Source organism: Gopherus evgoodei, chromosome 1 (genome assembly GCF_007399415.2).
Source record: "Gopherus evgoodei ecotype Sinaloan lineage chromosome 1, rGopEvg1_v1.p, whole genome shotgun sequence".
NCBI lineage: Eukaryota > Metazoa > Chordata > Testudines > Testudinidae > Gopherus > Gopherus evgoodei.
Window position 1 is genome coordinate 134,017,041 of NC_044322.1, and position 24,245 is coordinate 134,041,285.

At 42.0% G+C, this 24,245-nt stretch overlaps 1 protein-coding gene across 4 annotated transcripts in view; it reads right to left on the bottom strand.

Annotated features, from left to right (window-relative positions):
- Positions 1–24,245, bottom strand: part of ARHGAP6 (Rho GTPase activating protein 6) — a 522,412-nt gene that overhangs the window by 13,776 nt on the left and 484,391 nt on the right. For all 4 annotated transcript variants that reach the window (XM_030572709.1, XM_030572718.1, XM_030572735.1 and 1 more), the window contains exons 5-10: positions 21,627–21,822; positions 20,361–20,416; positions 15,192–15,342; positions 12,686–12,834; positions 10,483–10,662; positions 445–542 (exon numbers count right to left, since the gene is read on the bottom strand). In XM_030572709.1, the coding sequence (XP_030428569.1) occupies positions 445–542; positions 10,483–10,662; positions 12,686–12,834; positions 15,192–15,342; positions 20,361–20,416; positions 21,627–21,822 (830 nt within the window). The remainder of the gene's footprint in view (positions 1–444; positions 543–10,482; positions 10,663–12,685; positions 12,835–15,191; positions 15,343–20,360; positions 20,417–21,626; positions 21,823–24,245) is intronic.

Below are 24,245 nucleotides of genomic sequence, written 5' to 3' on the forward strand. Positions count from 1 at the left end.
CGGAAGCTTATGAATGTGTATGATAGGAAGAGGGCAACAGACTGGTCAAACTGCTAGCCATGATTCTGTTAAGGCACTGCAGGGTATATGTCAATGATAGTGTAATACATGTGCTGTGTTACCAAAAGCACAAGAGCACAACAAACACAAGACATGTACCAGTGGGTTACTAGGCTATAGTGCATTGAATATATTTATGTACACCTAATGGTATGTTCTCTGCAGCAGTACACAAACCTTTCTTAGAAACAGTAAAATTTTGTCTTCAGAAAACAATGTTGAAGAGGCGTAATTTCTTTAGAAGAGTCAATGTCATAGGGAGCACTCTCTGACTCCTTCAGAGAATGCAAAAGAACTGAGGAAAACTAGAATCTTTTGAACACTTCCAATGGAAAATGAAAATTCCCAGCAGGAACAGAGATCATGAAAAAACATATTACTCACGATGACTGGGAAGCTTTCCTTCTCAGCAAATAGTCCACAACATCTGGGTCAGTCTCTAACAAACTAATTAGCACTTCATTCTGTAGGTCAGGGGGAACCTACAATGAAAACAACATTAAGAAGTTAGTTGCAGAAGAATATCCTACAGTGTATTTTCATTTTTTATTATGCCCATTTTAAAACATGAGACTTGTGCATGAAAATAAAATTGTGCACAATTATATAAAATACTATGTAAATATAAGTTGATATAACTATGCATACATAAACTCATACACAAGAGAAAAATATATATAACACAGATGTATATAGGACTAAAAATCATCTTGTATGTCAGTGTTAAGTGACCACTATCAAGTATCTCATTGGTTTCCAGTACAGGTCTGGACAAAACCTATGGATTTCAAAGGAACTACTTGTGGTCGTACAGCTCCAAAGCTCTGGTTTAAAGAACTCACATTTCCACTTAAAAAGCCAGTGGAGCTTATAAAATCCCCAAACAAATAACTGGATTTCTTTTCTTTTAGAACCTGGAAAACTAAATGTGAAATTCTATACTGGAAGGACAGAGTATTCTAGGGCGTTTTTCTTATATATTGCCCAATCCCTTTTTGTTTAGAAATGAGAACATGGTGGTTGTACCTCCACACGTGTCCAGGCTTGCACTTGCTCTCTCTCTCGTGCGTGCATGCATGGCATCTACAGAGCAACATTCCATAGATGGAGTTCTAGGTCCATAAGTCATTTCAAGGCCTCTTCTGTGACATTGTGGATATCATCCAATTCACCTTTGAATCCATATTTACGACACTGCAGTATGATGTGTTCAATGGTTTGGATATTCTCACCGTAGTTGCACGAAGGGGAGTCTTTGATTTTTTACTTCAGCATCAAGTGGCTGCATCTTCTATGGTTTGTTTGGATGCAGTTCAGTGTGGTCCAAATTCTGTGTGGCAGGTTAAAATCGGGAGGGTGGTTTGTTGGGTCAGTAGTACAGATGCTTCCCGACTTACGCAAGCGTTCCATTGTGGAACGCCTTGCATAACTTGAATTTTGCGTAAGTTGGAAACTTATACCCGACCATTACGCAAAAACACAAAAACAAAAAAACCTCCTATTTCTAGCTTACGGAACTTTTTCCGAAAGTGAGGATTTGCATAAGTCGGGTTTGCATAACTTGGGGCGGGGGGGGGGGGCGTTTGTAATGTGCTTGTTTAGAATGGTAGATGATGTGCACACACTTTGCCATTCCCTGGCCAAATCCAGAGGCATGAGGTGGTCACATGTTTTTTTCAATTTCAGGCATTGTTAGGGTATGTTATCCATAACCGTCTGAATAGGAAGTGCTGGGTAATCTTTGGCATGTTTAAGTTCTCATGCTATGGCTCTAGCTCAATGGATAGCTGGAGATTCAATGTTTGCTAATAGAGATAGCCACAGTAGAGATGCTGATTTTAAAGTTCTCATGATGATTAGCATGGTCTGATTCAGCTGCTTACCCACAAGTTGGGTATGGCAGCTTCTTGCCTACACCGATGCACAGTACTCTGCAACTGAGTACAGAAAGGCCAAGACCAATGTTCATAGCACTGGGACAGTTGATCCCCAACTTGTTCCCACTAACTTCTGAATAATGCTGATGGGAGTCTTCACTTTAGAGGCTATTTTTTGAGGTGGTCATGAAAGGTCAGTGTGTGGTCAAGAATGATACTGAGATAGATTGGGTATGGGTCATAACGCACAGTTTCACAACAAAACAGAGTGGTTTGTGCAATTCTGTTGTCTAGGTGGAAAGTAGAGACTACTGATTTGCCTGAATTTGGTCTCAGCTGCCACTTTTGGAAGTACTCCTCCATGATCTTAATGTCAGATGTAAGGGTCACTTCAAGTTCTTTACAGATATGGGGCTGAGTTGCGAGTGCAAATCATCAGCATATACAAATTTCTGCACTATTGTTTCAGGCATATTGCTTGTGTATACATTGAAGAGTGTTGGAGCATCTACAGAGCCTTGTGCTAGCCTATTTAATCTATGAGGTATATGTACATCCTTCAGTTGCTAAGCATGCAGTTCAGCAGCCTGCGAATCCGCATGCAGGGGATCACTTTGGCCAGTTTCAGTAGCAGACCTTCCTTCTAGGCTGTGTCAAATGCTGCTGACTGATCAATGAAGGCTGTACCAGTCTTGAGTTTCATTGGAATCCTGCCTCGATGTATGTAGTGAGGGCCAGGACCTGGTTGCAGCACATTCTTTGCAGTTGAAAACCAGCTTGCTTCTTGGGTAGGCTGGTGTCCAGTGGGCCTGATTCTGTTCAGTTATCCAATTACTTAATTTCAATGGGAGCTGCTCAGTGCTAAGTACTTTTGAAAATCAGGCCATTTATTTAGGAGCCTAAATCTGGATTATCAAAGGGGCCTAAAGAAGTTAGTTGTCCAACTTTCACTCAGGGGCACAAGTGCCACAGGGCAAAAGTGGGACTTCAGTGGTGCCTAGGCCTTGGGAACTGTGCACCTAACTCTGCTTAAAAGAGAACTGGATAAATTCATAGTGGTTAAGTCCATAAATGGCTATTAGCCAGGATGGGTAAAGAATGGTGTCCCTAGCCTCTATTCGTCAGAGAATGGAGATGGATGGCAGGAGAGAGATCACTTGATCATTGCCTGTTAGGTTCACTCCCTCTGGGGCACCTGGCATTGATCACTGTTGGTAGACAGATACTGGGTTAGATGGACCTTTGGTCTGACCCGGTACGGCCGTTCTTATGTTATGCCTTAGGTCCTTTGAAAATCTCAGTCCAAAAGCCAGACTTTAAGCATCCATTTTGTTATACAGTAGCTTTTGGGTGCCTTTGATACGGCTGACCATGAAGCACACCTGGAACAGCCAGAGTTGTTAGCAGAGAGAGCTAAGCCTTGTTTTGGAATAGCTCTTATTGAAATGATACACAGGATAATATTGTCAGGCTGCTTATCTACCCACAAGGTCCTCCCACATGTGGTGCCATACGATTCTCTTCTCTCCCTCCCTTCTGTTCAGCATTTTCAGGGGCAGATAGGGTGAGGATCTGAATATTTCTGTCTCATGTTTGTGAATGATAGCCGACTGTCTCTCCGTTTCATCAGACCTGGCAGGGCAGTTGTTGACCATCTTACACAGCACATAACTAAGACTGTGACTTAGATGATGGTAAGCTGGGTGACCGTCTATCTGGTCAAGACTGAGTTTACAGAATCATAGAAATGAAGTGCTGGGAGGAACCTTATATTGCCCCTGCACTGAGGTAAGACCAAGTAAACTCAGACCACCTCTCACAGGTGTTTGTCCAAACTTTTCTTAAATCTCCAATGACAGGAATTCCATAACCTCTCTTGGAAGCCAATTCCAGAGCTTAACTACCCTTCCAGTTAGAAAGATTTTCCTAATATCTAATGTAAATCTTTACTGAAGCCCATTTCTTCCTGTACTACCTTCAGTGGGCCTAGGGAACAACTGATCACTGTCCTCTTTATAACAGCTCTTAACATACTTGAAGACCTCAGTCTTCTTTTCTCAAAACTAAGCATGCCCAATATTTTTAACCGTTCCTCAAAGGTCAAGGTTTCTAAACCTTTTATTACTTTTGTTGCTCTCCTCTGGACTCTCTCCACTTTATCTACATCTTTCTTAAAGGCTTTTTACTCTTTAAGGATAGTTAAGAGGCTGTGCCATCTTCTTTTTGACTTGGACCTCGCCACAGAGACACATGACCTATCACCTCCCAACTGAATTATTGCAATGCATTCTACGTGGAGCTCAACCTTAAAACCACTTGGCAATTTCAACTGCTGCAGAATATGGCAACTTGTCTTGAGGAGGTAGCAAGGGTTCGCTCACTGGGAGCATGTTGCACTAGTACTCAAGGATCTGCGCGGGCTGCCAGTGTGTTTTCCAGGTGCAATTTACATACTGAAGTTTTATCTACCAAACTTTAAATGTGTTGGGTCCAAATTACATCAGATAATTCATTGCTCCCCGTGCAATGCTGTAACAGAGAAATCACCTGAGGAACCTGAACTAACCATGTCTGGTTTGTTCATGATGGGTGGATCTGGAAGCAGAACAGTCTCAGGGGGTGGCTACAATGAAAGACGGGCAGCTGGCCTGTGCTAGTGAACTTGGGCTCGTGGAGCTCAGGCTAAGGGGCTGTTTACTTGTGGTATAGATGTTCAGACTCAGGCTGAAGACTTGGCTCTAGAACCCGGCAGGGGGTTGGGGTGTCTCAGAGCTCAGGTTCCATCCCAAGTCCGACCATCTACACCACTATTAAACGGTTCCTTAGCCCGAGCCCTGCAAGCCCAAGTCAGCTGTCATGGGCCGGCTGTGGGTGTCTAATTGCAATGTAAACATACCCTTAGTAAACTATGCAGTCTATTTCTGGCCTCAGTTTGTCAGAGTTAACAATCAGATGATGTTCAGGTCAATCTGCACAGTTCATTTGTTCTCCCAGGCATTTACTGGGAAATATGAATAGGATTCCTAATAGATTCCTTAGGGATGAGGGGGTGTTTGGGGAAGTATTTGGAGAGACATAATTTGTATTTCTTTGGACTATGTAGTAATTGTCATAAAACTTTAATATTTATAAATGCACTCAAGGCACAGAATGGGCACAGGCTTGAACAACAAAGGAAATACTGGTAATTGGAGATAAATAAATGCTCATTAATTAAAATAGATATAAAATCTTTATAATAATTGTGCATGTCCATGCACAATTTTCTCTTTTGCTTACATTTTGGGTGTTTGTTAATCAGTCCTTAAATAATCAATCTTCTTTCTACAGGAGTGCCCTTTTGGAATCCTACTGCCATAATCTAGCCTTGTGACCTCTCAATTTATGTGGCCTTTGTGAACAATAGATTTGATTCTAAAGAAAATTTTAGGGGAAAGCAGAGTTTGCTTCCTCCTGCATACTACGTTGAGTAAGTAACATCAAGTTGCTAATCATAAAAATATTCAGTAAACAGGACTTTGGCCAAAATAAAAAAAAGTTTGAAGTGTCAACATTTTTCCTTACAAATATAAAACTAAACAATTCCCTGAAAACTCTAATAGATTTATGGGAAGAAAAATCTATAAAATGAAAACAGCCAGCTATATAATGTATGTAGAATTTTAAAAAGGGTGAATGAAGCAACTTAAGCCTTGATCCTGCAACTGGATTTAGGCTGGTGGACGTTTCATAACACCCAAGTTTTGTTTTTCTTCATGTATAACATTTTATGCAAATATAATTCATTTGCATACATGTGAATGATTTGCATACAAACTGCTGAGGGTAGGTCATGGAGCTGCACAAAACTTGGCAGTGGTGGTGGGAATGCGCAGAGATGGAAGCTGTGAGGTTGCTGGGGCTGTTGATAATGCTGGTGGCTGCTGGGAGGAAGGTGGGTGCTAGGGTTCCAGGAGGGCAGGGGACTGTCAAAATACAAGATACATGGTGGTAGGGGCTCTACAGGTAACTAGGAATGGTGTAGCTGAGGAACCCTGGAGCTGTTATGAGGTCTCATCTTGTGCTATCTCCCAGCTGCCCATTCTTGACTTAGGTCTAGCAGGAGGACCATGGAGCAGTGTTTTTCAAACTGTGAGAACTGGCCAGTGGGAATGGGGGTGGGGCAGTGCCTGTGGACAAGAGTTGCACAAATCTGCTTTGCGCCTCTGCCTGAGAGTCGGACCTGCTGCTGCCCGCTTCTGGGGTGAAGCGCAGTCCGCGATGCCAGGACAGGTGGGAAGCCTGCCTCTGCACCCCAGCTGCGCCGCTGACCAGGAGCCGCTGGAGGTCAGTCTGCGCCCCAACCCCCCTGCCCCAGCCCTGAGCCCTCCCCACATTTGGAACCCCTTCCTGAACCCCATATCCCTCATCCCTGGCACCACCCCAAGCATGCACCCCCAGCCCAGAGCCCTGACCCACTCCCACACCCCAACCCCCTGCCCCAGCCCACAGCCCCCTGCCACACCCTGAACCCCTCATTCCCAGCCCCACCCTGCTGCCCTCACCCCTGCACGCCAGCCCTGAGCCCCTCCTACACCCCAAACCCCTCATCCCCAGCTCTGTTGGGTCACGAGCATCAACAATTTTCTTCAACTGGGTTCCCAGAAAAAAAGTTTGAAAACCACTGCCATGGACAAATGGTGGCTGGCGGCCTGCGCAGTGAATGCCATAGTGGCCTCTATCAATGACAATTGGGAACTGCAGGCAAATGCCTGCTGCCTCGCTGCAGCTGAGCTAGATATGTGAGAATTCACCTGAGATGCAGGAGTGTGTATCGGGGGTGCTAAATGCATGACACTTGGCAGCTTGGACTCCTGCACCCATGCAGAATTCCAGTGGAGTCAATGGGACACGATGTGGATGTATGAGTCTACCTACTGGGATCCAGTTGCATGACGGGGGCCTTAGTTAGGGAGTTGGAGAGCAGCAGTCTTTTATAGGCCCCTATCCTATATAACTGCACCTCTAAATCCCACTGCAATCAAAGGGAATTTGGGAACCAACATAAATGCACAATTGAGCCTGGACTGGTGGCAAGGATATCTCTACTATAGTAAATTCACTTTAGATTGCTGGTATTAATCTGAATTGCTGGAATCTGTTTTAGAAAACTAAGCATAATTATCTGGGTTCCTTCTGACAAACAGTATCTTCTTGACCCAGAAATAACTCAAAACCATTCTGAAGTCTGTGGTCTGGGCCAAATATCACATTGTTTCTATTAGATTTTATTTCACTAATCTTGCTCCACTCTCAATGCTGAAGCCAGTCATAGTGTTTAAAAAAACAAACTAAACCAAAAAAATCACCCTGGCAGTAATGCACTATATGTTATATACTGTGGCTGCATGCTCTAGTCCAGCTGTTTCTCAATTTGAAAGTAGTACAAATGTCAAACAATAACTATAAACAGCAGTCCTGGCATTCCCCCACTCCCTGGGGTTTGGCTAACAATTTGCTGCTGCCTGATTGGGAATCATCAGAGTTCTGCTACAAATAAATTTACGGGTCTGTTCCCAGCAACCCAGCAACTTTGCAAAGGATGCAGTGTGCTAATTTCACAGAGAACAAAAAAACATTTAATTGAACCCCAATAGTGACATTAACAAAATGAATACAGACCCATGGTGCTCCTATGAAACAATAAATACAAGACGTTTGAGGCTACTAAAAACAACTACTGACATGGAACGTAGTTTCATTCCTGAAAACAGGCACAAGAAAACAACAAACCACTCTGTATGTTAAACCCTGGGAAGAGCAAAATCTCCAGAGATGCTTGTGTGCTGTACATTTCAGAATGTTTCAAACCAATATACTTTAGTCATATAAAGAACATTTGGGTAGGTATAGTTTCCCCCTGCATCCAGCTATCCATCTAGTCTGGCATTCAGATACACAGACTTTAATTTCACTCCAAAAACGGAAAAGCTACTCCAGAAAACAAAAGAAAATGATTTCTGTTTTCCCTGCACTGTGTTTAACCTTCAGATAAAAATGCTAGCACTGAAGAGAGAAAGGAATAAAACTGTCACAATTAAAAGAGTCCACATGTAGGTTAGTCAATCCCTAAACCCCACCCTTTCCACTTTAAAAATCTGAATGTGTGCCTAGAGGGTAATGTGCTGAAATGTGGCTGTTCCATAAAATGTTCGTTCAGCGAAACAAAAATAATAATACTTCAACATTTGTTTTATGTAAACTTGCTGTAACAAAATCATTATTGCCAGCACTGCTCCAAGGAAGCAGCAGCTCTCACAGGAGCACAGCTCCATCATTTTTTTCCCTAGAAGGAAAAATATACCAGAAATGTTCCTGAACTGTAAAAGCAAAAGAAAAACAAATGGCTGAATGTTTCACTGGAACAAGAATAAAAAATAATGCACAGGATGTAATGGAAGGAAGTACAGTATGAGAAAGACAGAGCAGCTCATCTGATGCTGTTATTGGACCTGGCAAGCAGTGTTTACTCTCACTTTCTCATGCCCTTCTCTCCCCAGCTATGTCCTGCCCTGCAGTATGTTCCACATTGTGTTACATTCCTCAAACCTATGCTATCACATTGCATATTTTCCTATCTTCTCTCCAGCTCCCATCTATGCTCTATCATTACAGGTCCCTTTCTTTTGTCTTCCTGTTTTGAGAACTGATCACCAGCAGTGCAATGAATGCTGCTACTTAGTTATAATGGAAAACAAAACAGAACAGAACAGAACACACAACTATTCTTACCTTTCTAAGACTTAAAAAAGTTTTCTTTTTCTTCATGACATTTGTGTGAATTTAGTTTCCTTAAAATGAAGGAAAGATACCACTGACAATTCAGACCTGCACTAGTCTGTTATTCCAGCCCAGAGGCTCTCTTAAGCCAAGATCATAAATCATACTAAACTGAGTGATAGTTTTGTAGACCATAGGAAGAAAGACAAGATGCCAGGAATGTGATTTAACTAGGCCACAACTTTATTAAGTAATACATCTGGGAACTATGCAGCAATAACTTGTCTAGTACAGGTCATCCTTTCCTTATAATCCAAGCTTTTCTTTACCGCCCAGAATGGTGCCCTTGGGCAGAGAGAAGGGCTTATAACTAAGGCTACATTTTAGTCATGGGTATTTTTAGTAAAAGTCATGGACAAACCACAGGCAATAAACAAAAATTCACAGCCCGTGACCTGTCCATGACTTTTACTATATACCCCTGACTAAAACCGGGGGGGGGGGGGGGGGGGGAAGAGCAGCCTGAGTGCTGGGGGGGGGGTGGGGGAGATGACATGGTGCTCAGCCTGGGAACCACACTGGTGCTGGGGAGGGGGAGGCCGGCAGGCTCCCTACCTGGTTCTGTGCATCTCCCCCCACAGCAGAGAGTGGGTGTGGGAGGGGGCAGGGTGTTGGGGCATAGGATGGGGGTGAGGCAGGCTCTGGGCAGTCTTACTTGGGGAGCTCCACAGAAGCAGCAACATGCCCCTTGCTTAGCTGCTAGGTGGAGACATGGCCAGACAGCTCTGCGCGCTGCGTCCACCCCAAGTGCTGGCTTCGCAGCTCCCACTGGCCGGGAACCGCTGCCAATGGCAGCTGCAGGGGTGATGCCTACAGTCAGAGGCAGCCATGTCTCCACCTAGCAGCTGAGAAAGGGGGATGTTGTCACTTCCAGGGAGCCCCCCAGTTAAGTGCCGCCCAGAGCCCACCTCACCCTGTCCCGTGCCCCAACCCTGCCTCCACCCACCGCCAAACTCTGCTGCTGCTGGAGGGGTGGGGTGGGGTGGCCTGAGACTGCCTGAGCTGCCCCTGAGCCAAGCTCACTGCCACTGCAGAAGTCATGGAGGTCACGGAATCCGTGACTTCCGTGACAAACCCACAGTCTTACTTATAACTTCTCCTTTTGGATGCCTAAGAACAAATAGGCTTATGCTGCACTCGTTCTGTCCAAACAGTCAGCCTACTAAGAGCACCCCTCAGACCTGTCTCTCCTCAAGTCAATGAGGGGTTAGGGGCTGGCACCAATCCTTGAAGTGGCTAAAGGTTTCTCTTTCCCCTCCTGGCTCAGACAAAGGAATTTTCATTAATTGTATTACACTGCTGCATTGTTTAACTCACAACTTAATAAATAATTCAGTCCCACAAAAGCAGAAAAAATCATCTAGGAACTAATTTAGCATCTTCCTCTAGATATATAAATATTTGGTGCAGCTTAAACAAGTTTCCTTCCTAAATCTTTAGAGAACCTGATCAATCAGGATACATTCCCCTTATGTGCAAGAAGCTTTTTATCTACCCATTTTTAATGCTTAACCCTCATTACAAAGCTCGTTTCCTAAAGTAAGAAGATGTAGCCTGCTTACCAATTGCATTCAACCAATGCTAATCATTCCTTCATATAACAATGTTTGCTTAATTTATTTGAACGTAGTTCAATTTAACTTCTCGGTAACACCGTCTAGGATATCCTGACTTGAAGAGTCAAATGCAAAATCAGTTGGTGTAATATTAAGGAACATTCACCTACCATGAAAAGGGTTTCATAGTTTTCAATCATCTTTTGTACAACAGCAATGATTGCAGTACTCTCCTCAGCTCGAGCTGAACTCTGAACTGTGAATTCTTTGTCTGTAGACTTCTGCTTGTGCAACAGGTTAGGCCCAAATATCGTGGCCAGATTCAGTGATGTCATTTTGTTCCCAATAACCTAGAAGAAAAAGAATATAAATTAGGGACATGTTTTCTCTGGCTGTCCATCATTAGTTGATATTCTCTCTCTCTCTTTGACCTTAAAGAAGTTCATTGCTTCCAAAACTTTCATTGCTTTCATTGCTCTCCTCTCACAAAGCCCGGAAGTAGAAGAATAGGACCTAACATCTAACCACATAGCCCCAGCAAAGTACTACCGCTTTAGGCTAATTCCATGGGGGAGGGGAGGGACAGTACTGCTACTCTTACTTCTGTGCTGCTGCTGGTGGCTGCCTTCAGAGCTGGGTGCCCAGGCAGCAGCAGCCACTCTCAGAGCCAGACGGCTGGAGACCAGATTTCACAGGTAAGACCAGCTTTCACAGTCTGTGACACGATTTTCATCACCGTAAATTTGGTAGATCCCTAATTATTGTGTCTGCACTTTTCCACCAACTGCTAGCTGAGTGTGAAAATAGCAGTATTTTGGATGGGATTTTAAAAAATGCCTAAGCACCATAGTACTATTGACTTTCAATAGGATTTGTCCTCCTAAGCCATTTTAATGTTTGTGAAAATTCCATCCGCAGACATCCAAATATCTGATTGCACTAAAAATTGTTTAGGGTTCCTCAAGGAGCTACAGCTAGAAGCCATAAATAATTAACAATAAATAATGACTGTGTTTTTTACCCAAACACCTCAAAGTGCTTTACAAAAGTAGGTGTGTCATGGGGTGAGATCCACAAAGATACTTGGCACCTAAACCCCAGGCCTAGGTGCCTAAGTCCTGCTTTTGGCTCTACTTCGATGATCCACAAAACTCTCACTAAACACTGTGGGAACCTAAATTCACTCAGCACCAAAGTTTATAAAGTAAAATTTCTCTACGTTTCTGCCTCTAGGCTTGTGCACTGCTGTCTCCTTTAGGTGTCTGGATACCTATACCCCACACAAGCCCCAGAGCAATTCACGAACCAGGGAAAGAGAGGCATTCGGTCATCTCCGTTGCGTGCTGGGCCTGATTCAGTAGGTGTCCTCTGCGCACACCTACTGGATTGGGTCTCATTCAAAATCTAGACGGTGGAGGCACCCACTTTATAACATTTATTCTAGTGGTTAGAGCACTTACCTGGGATGTGGGAGACCTGGATTTAAATTCTCTCCTCTGACAGAGGGAGAGGAAGGATTAGAACAGGGGTCTCCTCTAACATTGAGCTAAAAATATCAATGGAGGACCCTGCTCCTCGGGCCATTTGATGTGGCAAGCCTAATTCCAGGAGAGGGGTTCACTAGCAGAGATAGGCACCTAAGTCCAAGCTGCAGGGAAGTGCTCATCTCTGAGAGAGGGGAGAGGCTTAGCATACACCCCTCTCCTCAGCTTCTCCCATTGGCTAGTTTAGGCAGCTCCCTGCATAGCATGCTGGCTTTTGTGGGTTGCGTTCTTAGGCACTTATCTCTCCCCATTCATTGTATAAGGAGCCTGGGTGCCTAGCTCAGGCTTTCAGGGTTGCAATGTTCTTCTGTGATTTTTCTAGGTGCCATGACACTCAGCACTGCAATGTTTAAACCTCTTCATGGATCCCACTCATTATCCCAATTTTATATATGGCAAACATGAGGCAGAGAGAGGTGAACTGACTTGCCCAATGTCTCACTGCAAGTCAGTGGCAGAGTCGGAAATGAAAGGCAGGTTCTTTGACTCATAGCCTTTTGTTCCATATAATATAATGGGATGAAACGAAACTAGGAAAAAATTAGGCTAGATTGAATTAGCTATTTCTTAACAGCGAAGTCTATTAGGCTCTGAATCTCCCACAGGAAGTGGTGGATGCCTCATTGATTGAGTCATTTAAAAACTACAATACATAACAGTCTCAGGAATATACTGTTGTAAACAACTGGACGGCAATGGGGAGGGCAATATTAAGTCAATTCCATCTTTAATGTTTATGATTCTAGGCTCTCAGTTTCTCATCTTTTATAAATATGTCCTTAGAACAGGGAGTAATGGAAGTGAAAGAACATGAATGATATGAACCTACCTCCTGGCCATCTTTGTCTGTGCTGTCTTCTGCATGGCTAGCCACCGTAAAGAGGAACTGCAGGAGTCTGTGTAAGGTGTCGCAGTTACAGGGAGGTAGAAGATAAATAAGAAGCTGTAAGGTGCTTAGTTGTTCATCTGGCTCTAATACTAAGAGGAAAAAAGAAAAATCTGAGAAAAACATTGAAACTAACCTAAATGGAATGTACACACACTCTGTAATGCTCCAGCTAGAAGAATAATATAAGAAAAGAATTGTATAAGGAGTTCACTGACCATGTTTCTCATACATTTTTAAAGGTAGGCTGATATAACTTCAAGTACATATCAGTTGCACAAAATATTTCTTTTTTATTCTGTGATCCTGTCTCAGCCAATAATGGAGTTGTAGAATTAATAGTGTCTGCTGTCTCAGATTTAAATTCTGCTTAAGTTATGGAAACAAAAGTAGGGTTTGACCTAATGTGCCTTACTGTCACTTTACATATATATTTATACTGGATATTGGTGGCTGCATGTACAGGCATCCAGGAGAATTTTAGTTTTAAAGTATTCTATTTGAATTTATGCTTTAACCATTTTTAATTAGTTTTCTTACGACTTTCTTTCCTGGAGCATGACTGGGAAACCTGAAAAGCAGCAAGAAAGAGCACATAAATTCTGCACTGTTTGTAGTCAGTTCATACATCTAAATGCAATGTTAATCAACAGTAGAGATGGGCCTGAGACAGGATCTCAAATCTGAAACCCAAAGAAGGATCTCAGTACACATATGAGTTTGCAGCTTGAACATCTTTCTTATATGGGCTAAATTTAAACACTCAGAAATCTGGCAGAGCTTGAATTCAGATTTTCAGCTTGAGACCTCGACAGGCAGGAGTATTTTGAACCATGGTTGTGAGTCCCGTGAATTATCATGAAGTTTGAATCTGAGTGTAAAATTTGGATCTTGGGTTTTGGCCTGTGTGATGGGGTGGTGTCCAGTGGTCAGTCCACCCAATCACGTAGCTTGTCTCTTTAAGGTTTGAAAGGTCCTTATATAATAGGAGTTATTGACAGAGAGGACTCATTCCTGGGAATAGGTGGTGCTTGGAAGAAAATCTCAAGGAGACTTGTGGAGGTGGGAAGGCAAGACTCCCCTCTCACTTAACCAACTGGGAATGAGCTAGGAGAAGGGGACCATTAATGCTATTTCCTCCCTCACAGCAGGAGAAAGCTGCCAAACTCTTTGACTCTGAGAATTAGGTGGGGCCAACTACGGGAGATGTCAGCTAAGGTCGTACAGTAAGTTTAACTATCGCCTGCTCCAGGAGGACAGATGAGGATTCCTGGCTTAAGGAGTGAGTTGAAAACTGCCTGAATTACCCAGCTCTAGAAGGAGGGAGGAGGTTCCTGTCTTACAGAGAAACAGTGTCTTTTGAAGTACACCTGGTCCAGGAGGAGGGCTGCGGAATCCTGGCTTAAGAAGGAGAGTGATAACCACTTGCATTACCCAGGCTCCAAGGAAGAAGTCCTGAGGCCCAGTGCCACACCAGAGGAATAAAGAACTGTGAGCTGAGGAAGGGTGAAAAACTTTTTGTTTATGTTCATGTCAGACTGCTGTTGAAGGGACTTTGAGTACCCCAGGAGGGGACTGAACTTTCAGGTGTGCAGGCCAGCGGCTAGGCCAGGGAAGACCCAGACAGGGGTGACCGACAGGAGGAGGCGACCCAGAGGAAGGCTAGCAATCAGGCACCCCACCGAGGGCACTGGACAATGAGTTCCTTTTGGACATATGGGGTTCACTCTGGGCCAGGGCCCCATGACAGTCTGGGTTAATTCCAGTCAATAGCTGAAAAAGTTAAAAACCATTTGTAATGCCTCTAAGGCAAAACTCCTGCAAGAGGAGGCAGGAGAAAAGAAACAATTCTTTGGCATGATTATTTTTTTTAGAGAGGAGCTGTATGTCACTGCTCAGAGGTTTGGAACACTAGAAATAATCCAAGCATTAGTGGATTAGTGGGCAGAATGGTAACAAGTCCATGAAAAATGTGGCATAATCAATGGCTCTGTCATTTATCTCATTACTCCATAAAGCCCTCAATCCAAAATTCGGATCTAATGAGGGAGACTCTTCCATCTGAGCAAGCCTCATTCATTTTAATGTGACTCTGCATGAGCATAACAATCTGCCTTTGCTGATCCAATTACAGAATCAGGGCTTAATATATTAACGGATACCACCACCATGTATATGGTGTATGTATGCACGTGGATAGATAGAATGTGATTTTCTATATACACTGAATAACCTCCATGCTGCTGAGAAATTTTTTTCTATGCTCTATCTATCCAGCATCAAAAGCAAGTAAAGCCCTTTGCAACATATGAGAAAATCCACAAATATTTGTAATGAACTGGAAGTAGAGGGGACTAGGGCTCTTAAATAAAGTGTTATTAGTGGCCTTGTGGAGCCTGTAGAACTGAGCTTGTGGAAAAACACTAAAAGAAGAGGTTGTAAAGCTCACAGAGAGTGTTGATGAAGGCGGAGTAAAGTTCTTTGGTGAGAAGTGGATCTGGCATGTCTCGTAGAAATTCTTTTAATAAAGCAGCAACATCATGGATGCTGTGTTCTTCTTCTAGCACAACATCTACACCACGGTCAAACTCTTCCCGTAACTGGAAAAAATCAGGACAAAAGAATAGTCACACCACTGCATCCTCATTAGTATAGTACATTACCTAAGAGAACATATTTTTAGATATGGATTTACCCACATTAACATTTCATGTTTGCTGTTCCTGGGAAGGATAGGCACACAACTCACATTTAGTTGCGACTATTTCCATTATTATACATAATCCCCGATATGTGCCAGATTCATTTTTTTTAAAAGGGGAGGGTGGTATTTTTGTTTTTCAATTAATTTATAGTATTCTTTTATCAAAAACAGAGTGCAAATGAATTTAATGCTCATGAAAATAAGAGAATAATATACTTGCTGGAACCAGTTATAATAAGAGTATGTAGTACTCCATACAGCCTTGCTCCATTATCCCTACTATTCAGCTCCTGAGCCCTTCAGGAGCAGAGAGAGACTATAAGTCATGCTGCATAGTGTAGCAATTTTCACAATAGGACTAAATAACTAAGAAAAGGCCAACAGTCAAATTTCTCGTGTGACTGGAGATTGCATTGGAAACCAGATGTCTAGAAGCAAGAAGCCAAGTTTGCGAACACATTGTGGCACCTTGCTCTGCTATTTCCTGCTTCTCCTAACCATTTATTTATCTTCACAAAATGATCACCATTAAAAAGTGAACAAACAGCAAAGTGACTTCATCACAGAATCTGAGTTCTAGGGTTGTTTCTAGTCACAATCAAGAGCACAAGAAATGAACAAGTCCAGAATGGCTGGCAGCAACAGATTTGCCAAAGGGGACATGGTGAGTCCATGGGCTTGTCTACACTACCATGCAGGGTCGATCTAAGATACGCAACTTCAGCTACGTGAATAGCATAGCTGAAGTCGACGTACTTAGATCTAATTACCACAGTATCTTCAGCGACTACAGACTAGTATAGACACGATAAATCGACCCCCACTGGATCGATCGCTGCCCACTGATCTGCTGGGTAGTGTAGACAAGTCCCATGTCACTAGCCCTGCCTCTTACTTATACACTGCCAATTTTGCATAGGGAGTGCACACTGAACCCTGTAAAAGATTGTCACAGTCCCCTTTCCAGTATGAGTGCTACTCCAGCACCCACTGAAGTATTTTGCATGTCTTCTTCAAACTGAATGCTCCCCGTTAGTCTTGTATTCAAAACTGAAATAGTGATTTATGAAATTACGTTTTCCAGAAGTACAGTACTTCAAATCTTTGCTAGTATGCAGGGAAATTTCATATATTTAAATCATCCCAATGACTAATTATAGGAAAATGTGGCTCAGAACAAAAAATGAGAGCTCCTCTCCCCCCCCCCAACCTACTTGTAGTGGGACTGAGATGTTTAAAGGAAATCATAGGCAGAAGAGCAGGCAAATCACCAGGAAAGTATATCCCTGCATTGATCTTAGTCTTGAGCAATGGAAAATCATGTAAGTGTAGATGAGTGTGGAAAATGCCACATTTTCTAATGAAAATTTGGTTCAAAGATTGACACTTTGGGAGTGTTTACGGGCCTGGTGTAAAAACTGTGGGCCCTCCTTTCACTGTGAGCCTTGCTATTAAGTGAGTGAGCATGAAGCCTAGACCAGCCAATTTCTTCTTAATCCATTATTACACTTCCCTGTCCATGAGACCCTGCTTTGTGGGTATCATTTTTCCAGCTGACGACTTCAAGGGATTCCATTCACAAGCCAATGCCAATCCTCAGATTGTGTGGCAGAGTTACCATCAAGCATCATAAATAGAGCTGAGTGAATAACTGATTTTTTCGGTTTAATGGCCAAATCGAAAAAAAAAACCCAAAAAACCCAAAGGAACCTTGTTCTGGTTTATTTAAATTAACATTTTCAAAACAAAATATTGATTTGAAATGATATTTTCAATGAACCCCACATGGTGAGGCAAAGCATTACCATTACTTCTAATAACACCACCTAGCTCTTATATAATGCTTATGGATTTATAGTACACAAAAGGTCACCAGGATGGCCTCCAAAGGGATGCTGTAATTAACAGAACATCAGACATATGTTGTCCATGGAATTATTTCAGTTTGAGATATAATACAAGAAGTATAAAAAGGCAATGTCTTTCCATTTCTCATTAAGAGATCTCTCAGACACATTGCTTTTAATTATAGTGTTTTCATCAGACTTTAGGAAGCATACCTGGTAAGCATTAAAAAATGGCTTCCAACTGAGGTTTAAGAGACTACAAGTAAAATGGGTTATATATTTGCAATTGCTCTAATACTTCCTTTCCCGCTCAAAAACCCAAACAAATCCACTGGCACACACATTTCTTTGTTCTTTGCAAATAAATTCACCTGAAATAGAAAACTCTCACTTCAGAAAACCCTTGTCCATCTTGTATGCAGGAAAGCCTGTGAACAGCTGTAGAAGCACAACTGAAAAAGTGTTTTGCAAAGCCTTCTACGGTACAGAAAATGGATAGAATTTTAATTGAAATCAGACCCTACATATCCCCCACTCTATCTTCATGATGACAGCATTTATTATTGTTATTGCAAAAGGTCCAGGCATTTCCATGTTGTTTGATAAAAACATAAGTTGATTTAATAAAAAAAAATAGTTTTATTTAATACAAAAATACCAAACTGTTTTGCCTTGCTAAGTTTTTGAAAGCTTGGTAAAAGGAAAAACAGGTAGTAAATGACTTTCGAAGTGGAGGTTAGCTCATTGCCTAGTTAATGACTGCCCAGCCTCTGGTTCATTCCATGGGAATGATATGATTGTAGGTTTGCACTTGCCATTCTTTAAACAACAGATATTTTGCAGTTAAAGCCTGTAGCTCAAATAGTAACTTATTTTTCCATGATTTTGCCAGTTTAGTGGGTGATCTGTAAGCTATCCGGGAAGTATAAAAATATCTAACTTCTTGGTACATAGCTCAACTCAGCTGTCAGAACTGGCATACAGGAATCTACATCTCTACGGGATATTGAATCCTGCCTTTCAGAATGCAGACAGCAGAGCTGGATTACCCACCGGAGTTCACCTTCAAGAGAACCAGCCCTGTGTCATGCAAGACCGCAGGTTTTCAGGATCTGGCTCATCCTGCTCCTTCTTTTTGCTTTTTTGTACCATATTGTTTACTTTGATACCTCCCTGTAACTGCTCTACCTCCAAATTTAGTATAACGGGTAGTGATCAATGGCTCGATGTCTAGTTGGCAGCCGGTATCAAGCGGTGTGTCCCAGGGGTTGGTCCTGGGGCCAGTTTTGTTCATCATGCTCATTAATGATCTGGATGTTGGGATGTATTGCCCTCTCAGCAAGTTCATGGATGACACTAAGCTGGGGGGAGAGGTAGATATGATGGAGGTTAGGGATAGGGTCCAGTGTGACCTAGACAAATTGGAGGATTGGGCCAAAAGAAATCTGATGAGGTTCAACAAGAACAAGTGCAGAGTTCTGCACTTAGGAAGGAAGAATCCCATGCACTGCTACAGGCTGGGGACTGACTGGCTAAACAGCAGTTCTGCAGAAAAGGACCTGGGGATCATAGTAGACAAGAAGCTGGATATGAGTCAGCAGTGTGCCTTTGTTGCCAAGAAGGCCAATGGCATATTGGGCTGTAGTAGTCAGAGCTCTGCCAGCATATCAAGGGAAGTGATTATTTCCCTCTATTTGGCATTGGTGAGGCCACACCTGGAGTATTGCATCCAGTTTTGGGCCCCTCGCTACAGAAGGGATGTGGACAAATTGGAGAGAGTCCAGCGGAGGGCAACAAAAATGATTAGGGGGCTGGGGCACGTGACTTATGAGAAAAGGCTGAGGGAACTGGGGTTATTTAGTCTGTAAAAGAGAAGAGTGAGGGGGAATTTGATAGCAGCCTTCAACTACCTGAAGTAGAGTTCTAAAGAGGATGGAGCTAGGCTGTTCTCAGTGGTGGCAGATGACAGAACAAGAAGCAATGGTCTCAAGTTGCCATAGGGGAGGTCCACGCTGAATATTAGGAAACACTATTTCACTAGGAGGGTGGTGAAGCACTAGAATGGGTTACCTAGGGAAGTGGTGGAATCTCCATCCTTAAAGGTTTTTAAGGTCAGGCTTGACAAAGCCTTGGCTGGGATGATTTAGTTAGAGTTGGTCCTGCTTTGAGCCGGAGGTTGAACTAGATGACCTCCTGAGGTGTCTTCCAACCCTAATATTCTATGCTTCTATACCTAGCAGAGGTTACAAGGCTATCCTCTGTCACCCATCCTTTAATGTGTGTGGCTGCTGTGAGGGAGTGAGAGAGTTAACTCCCAGCTCTGTCTTTATCATTGGACCCACCCCCAGGGTGCAGAATCTTTGCTTTCTCAATGTTCAGCTGACACTGGGACTTGGACGGGAGAGACCTGATTGAAATTAATAGGGGTAAGAGAGGTGATGCTTAGGAGGAGGAATTTGGGGGTTGAAGAGGTTGATTTCTCCGTATATAATTTAACATTCCGCAACTTCTGTGCAAGATATTTGTAATTTGGGTTTAATTTGTGATCATCAACTCTTTCTGGAATCTTAGATAGAACTGGCAGCCAAGAGTACTCCCCCTCCATTCAGTCAGGTATTTGTCAATTTTTTTTTCAAACCTGAATCTTGTGACTGAAGTCTACTCAAATCCCATGCTCTACACTGCTTCTTCAGGTGTGAGATGATCCAGACTATACTGAGTTTGCTAACCTGATGAGACCTTGATACCAATTTCACCAAAGGTGAAGGTGGGCAGTTAACATTGGGCAGAGGGAGCAATTCTTATTTGACCATTTTTGAACTTGGAAAAATCAGCTTTGGTTCAAGATTTAGGTTAGAATTCTTGTTTTCGTTGAACTATTTTGCTCCTTCCTGACCAGAAGGGGACTGGGGAGCTACCATAGATAATATCCAAATACCATAAAGTCACTTCCACAAAAAGCTCTACTTTCATCAGCTCTGAGGAGGAAAAAATAATCACATTACTGGAAATTCTATAGGTGAATCATCAAAAACAGTCAAGTTCATGTAACTAAATGTCTGCTCACCTGTCTGACTCTCTTTTTTGAGCTTCCAACTCTGAATATTCCCACTGTCTGGAGACCTGCAAGCATAGCATATCAGTAGCCTGTTTCACTGTTTAAAACTCGGTCAGAAGCTGCATTGAAACAAAAGCAATCTGAGCTATGTGCATTAGTACCACAGCAGAGAATAAAAGCATCTTTCTAAACATGTGTTTACCCAGCTCAGGAAACTTAAGGTGCCTCGGGACAAGGAGTTTATCAATTTAATAAAACTTTTGGATTACCTGACCTGCCTAACTGTAGCTCAGTGCCACTTTTTGTGCTATCTTTTCAGGAAATGTCAGTGCTACATCGACAGGCAAATAGGTGGATTTTGTGGTGGCAATTTTGCTTCAAGGGGCAGCACACCCAGGAGTGATATCACAGGAAGGAGAGAGGCAGGAGAAGTGTCCACAACTAACAGGGCTGGGACACGGCAGGGGGGGAGGGGGAGGGGCACAGAGGATAGGTCTTAGGACACTTCTAGCAGTCTGGGATTTTAGGATTCCCCCCTGGTTTTGTGTGTGCCTCTGAGTGTTTTCCTGAGGAGGCAGGAGAAGCAGGACATTTAGGTTGAGCAAGAGCTGAGACGAACTTGACCTGACGATAGGGTGACCAGACAGCAAATGTGAAAAATAGGGATGGGGGTGGGGGGTAATAGGAGCCTATATAAGAAAAAGACCCAAATATTGGGACTGTCCCTATAAAATCAGGATATCTGGTCACCCTACCTGATGGTAGATACAGCAGAGACTGGCTGGGGAGGAGGTTTTTATCAAAGGGGAAAATGAAAAGAAGTTGTACTTGTACTTTTGGCAGGTTGCTTTTTAGTTGTTAGTCAGTCTGGTCACTTAGACTGTAAGCACAATGGGCGGGGGCCTTTACGTGTTACCAGAATACAAATAATTAATATTTTGATGCTATATGAATATTCATGAGATATTCACTCACAAGCTAGCGAACATCAGTAATCAAAGAATTTGTCAACAGGTCTCACTTTACAAGCAGGTTGTTGTTGAGTGATAAGAATTTGAGATCATAATAATAGTTGATCAAATGCCTAGGTAAATAATGTTATTACCATGAAGTGGGTTAAAATATACCATCAATGGGTTAAATATGTGTATCACACTAAACATTAAAAGAACATGTGTATATATGCTTCTCTGAGTATATAATGTTTAGTTCTACATATATGAACCCTAATAAAAAATGTATCTTTCTACCTAAAGCAAAATGAAATACACTTACCATGTTTTTCTAAATGCTGGCAGCAGCTATCTACAAGCCGGGGAACCTGTCTATAAATAGGATTCAGACTTAGTTTCTTATCCCTTGCCTTTTCTTTCTTGCTTTGAGCTTCAGCTGGCAAAGAGAGTTGTAGAGCTTCTAGCAGTCGGGACTGATTGTCATCAAGATCTGTAATAGAGTCCACAGACATTGCGCCCTGTAAAGTACACATACATGTACAATCAGTAAGGATGGAATCAACTAAACAGCTCCCTTCCTCCAAGAGCATATATAATGAAGTCTTATATATTAAATAACATACATACAAAGTGCCCTTGATTCTCCACTTCATGACACTGTTTTACACCAATGGAGTTATACCAGTATAAAACCAGTGTTCTGGAGTGGAGAATCAAGCCCACTATAAAAAGAAGCCCAATTCACTGTTACTCTGCACTTTGTGTAATCACCTATACTAGCGTAAAGAGGGTATAAAACAGTACCAAATGTTTTACTCCTGCTTTGTGCTCATTTTTACTAGTGTAATTGCATAAGTGCAGGACAGTTGTAAATCAGGCCTAATGTATGTGTATGTACATTATCTATATAAACATATACATATGCGTGTATGTATATATTCACACTTTTTTACTGGGCGCACATCACTATTTTTTCTGCAATTGTGTAATAACCCCAGTGAAAAGGAATGCAAAGTACATTATACACACACACGCTTTATATACACAGACACATCTACAGTACTTCAGATAACTCTGCATGTATTTTTACTTTTGAGTTGTGAAGGACCAGGGATAGGCTCTCCATGGAGCTCTTTGACAATTCAGTCTTTTCTATTCTAAATATTTTTAAAACATTTAACATTTTAATAAAATCTTTAAATACATATATTTTTGAGCTAGAGGAAGGCACAAACTCCCATGCACTGAAAAAGGCTTAAGAGGTAAAACACTTTCAAAATTTGACACCTAAAAATGAAGGTCAATTATTCTCAAATACGAAAATTATTAATATCTCTATGCAGTGTTGCTGTAGCCACGCTGGTCCCAGGACATTAGAGAGACAAGGTGGGTGAGGTAATATCTTTTACTCGATGTTGGTTCAACAAAAGATATTACCTCACCTACTTTGACTCTCTAATATTTCTATAACAGTATTACATTTGATAGACTCATCCTGTTTAAATTCCTAGGCAAAAATCTTTTGGGGATACAGTTAAGCTTATAGATCACAATTAAATTTTTTTTTAGTAAGTGTTTTAATTCCATTGACATTTATTTGCAATCTAAACTGTTTCTTAATTAATGTTGGCATAGTAATTTCCTTTTTTATTTACAGATTATTTAAAAAACATATATAAAAATATAAAAACATCTACTGTAAACATCTACTGTAAATTTATAACTACAGATGTGATGTGAAGGAATTCAGTACATATTGTGCTATGGAACATAAGCCACTGTAGAATTAAAATCCAATACTCTGCTGGAAACCCTGGTAACCTCTTTAAATGCAAGATGTTCTGCTGACAGAGTATACAAATTCCACAACCTGCACTGGTGGAATATGTAAGCCCATAGAACCTCAGCAGTTCAGATGACAGAAGTTACTAATTCTGCTGGTACAATTCTCTATCAGTCCATGACTGAACTTTATAAATATTTCTTGCCCATGGACAAACTTATAAAGTCCACTGGGATCTGACTGAAAATTAAAATCTTTAATAACATCTAAAATAAGCATATGACCATCTCAGAAATAGTTCTTTTTCCTGGATCTCATAGAAGACTTATGAATAAAAGAATCTCGAAGTTGCTAGACTGATTCTTTTTTGAGATTCAGTTTTACAAAAATAATAAGACCTTTCACAAAGTCAGCTTCACCTCGATTTTCAGTTTCATTTCCTCAATGTCTGACTTCCCTCAATTCCTCCCAAAGCAAACACACACACACACACACAAAGATACATTAGCTACTGATCACATATGTAAACTTGCATGTGGAAATGACTTTTTTTGAGGATTCTGGACACAGGGGGTGTCAAAATTGGGTTTACAATGGAGATCTTCTTTTAAAACACCAACAATGTAGGATGAGATTTTCAAAACATTCAGATTTGGCTTAACTCTGCTCCTGCTGAAGGGCATAAAGAAATTCCTATGGACTGCAGTGGCAGCAGATTTCAGTTAATGCTGAGAGCTACTGAAAAACCCCACCCACAGTCACTACTGCAGATCCAGAAATACTGCTTGACACTGCCATCTCAGGAGAGTTTATTCCCCCTACACAACTTGCTTAATAAAAGAGATGGGACTGTGCTCACACTATTTAACAGAGCATTTTGGCATATACAACGTATTAACATAGGGCCAGAATCATCCCTGGCATAAGCAGGTGAAAATCTATTGAAGGCAATGGAGTTGCACCACCTAATGACAATAGCCCTTTTGGTCCACAGACATCTGTAGGATTCCATCATAAAGTTCCTACAAAGAAAAAGCAACAAAGGTGGGTCTCAGTTAGAGACTAATGACTAATGTCCATGTCCCATCGCCACCATAACTGGCATGGAGCCTGAGCTGAGAGGCCAAGGATTGACTATGTAAAATTAATCACCCGCTC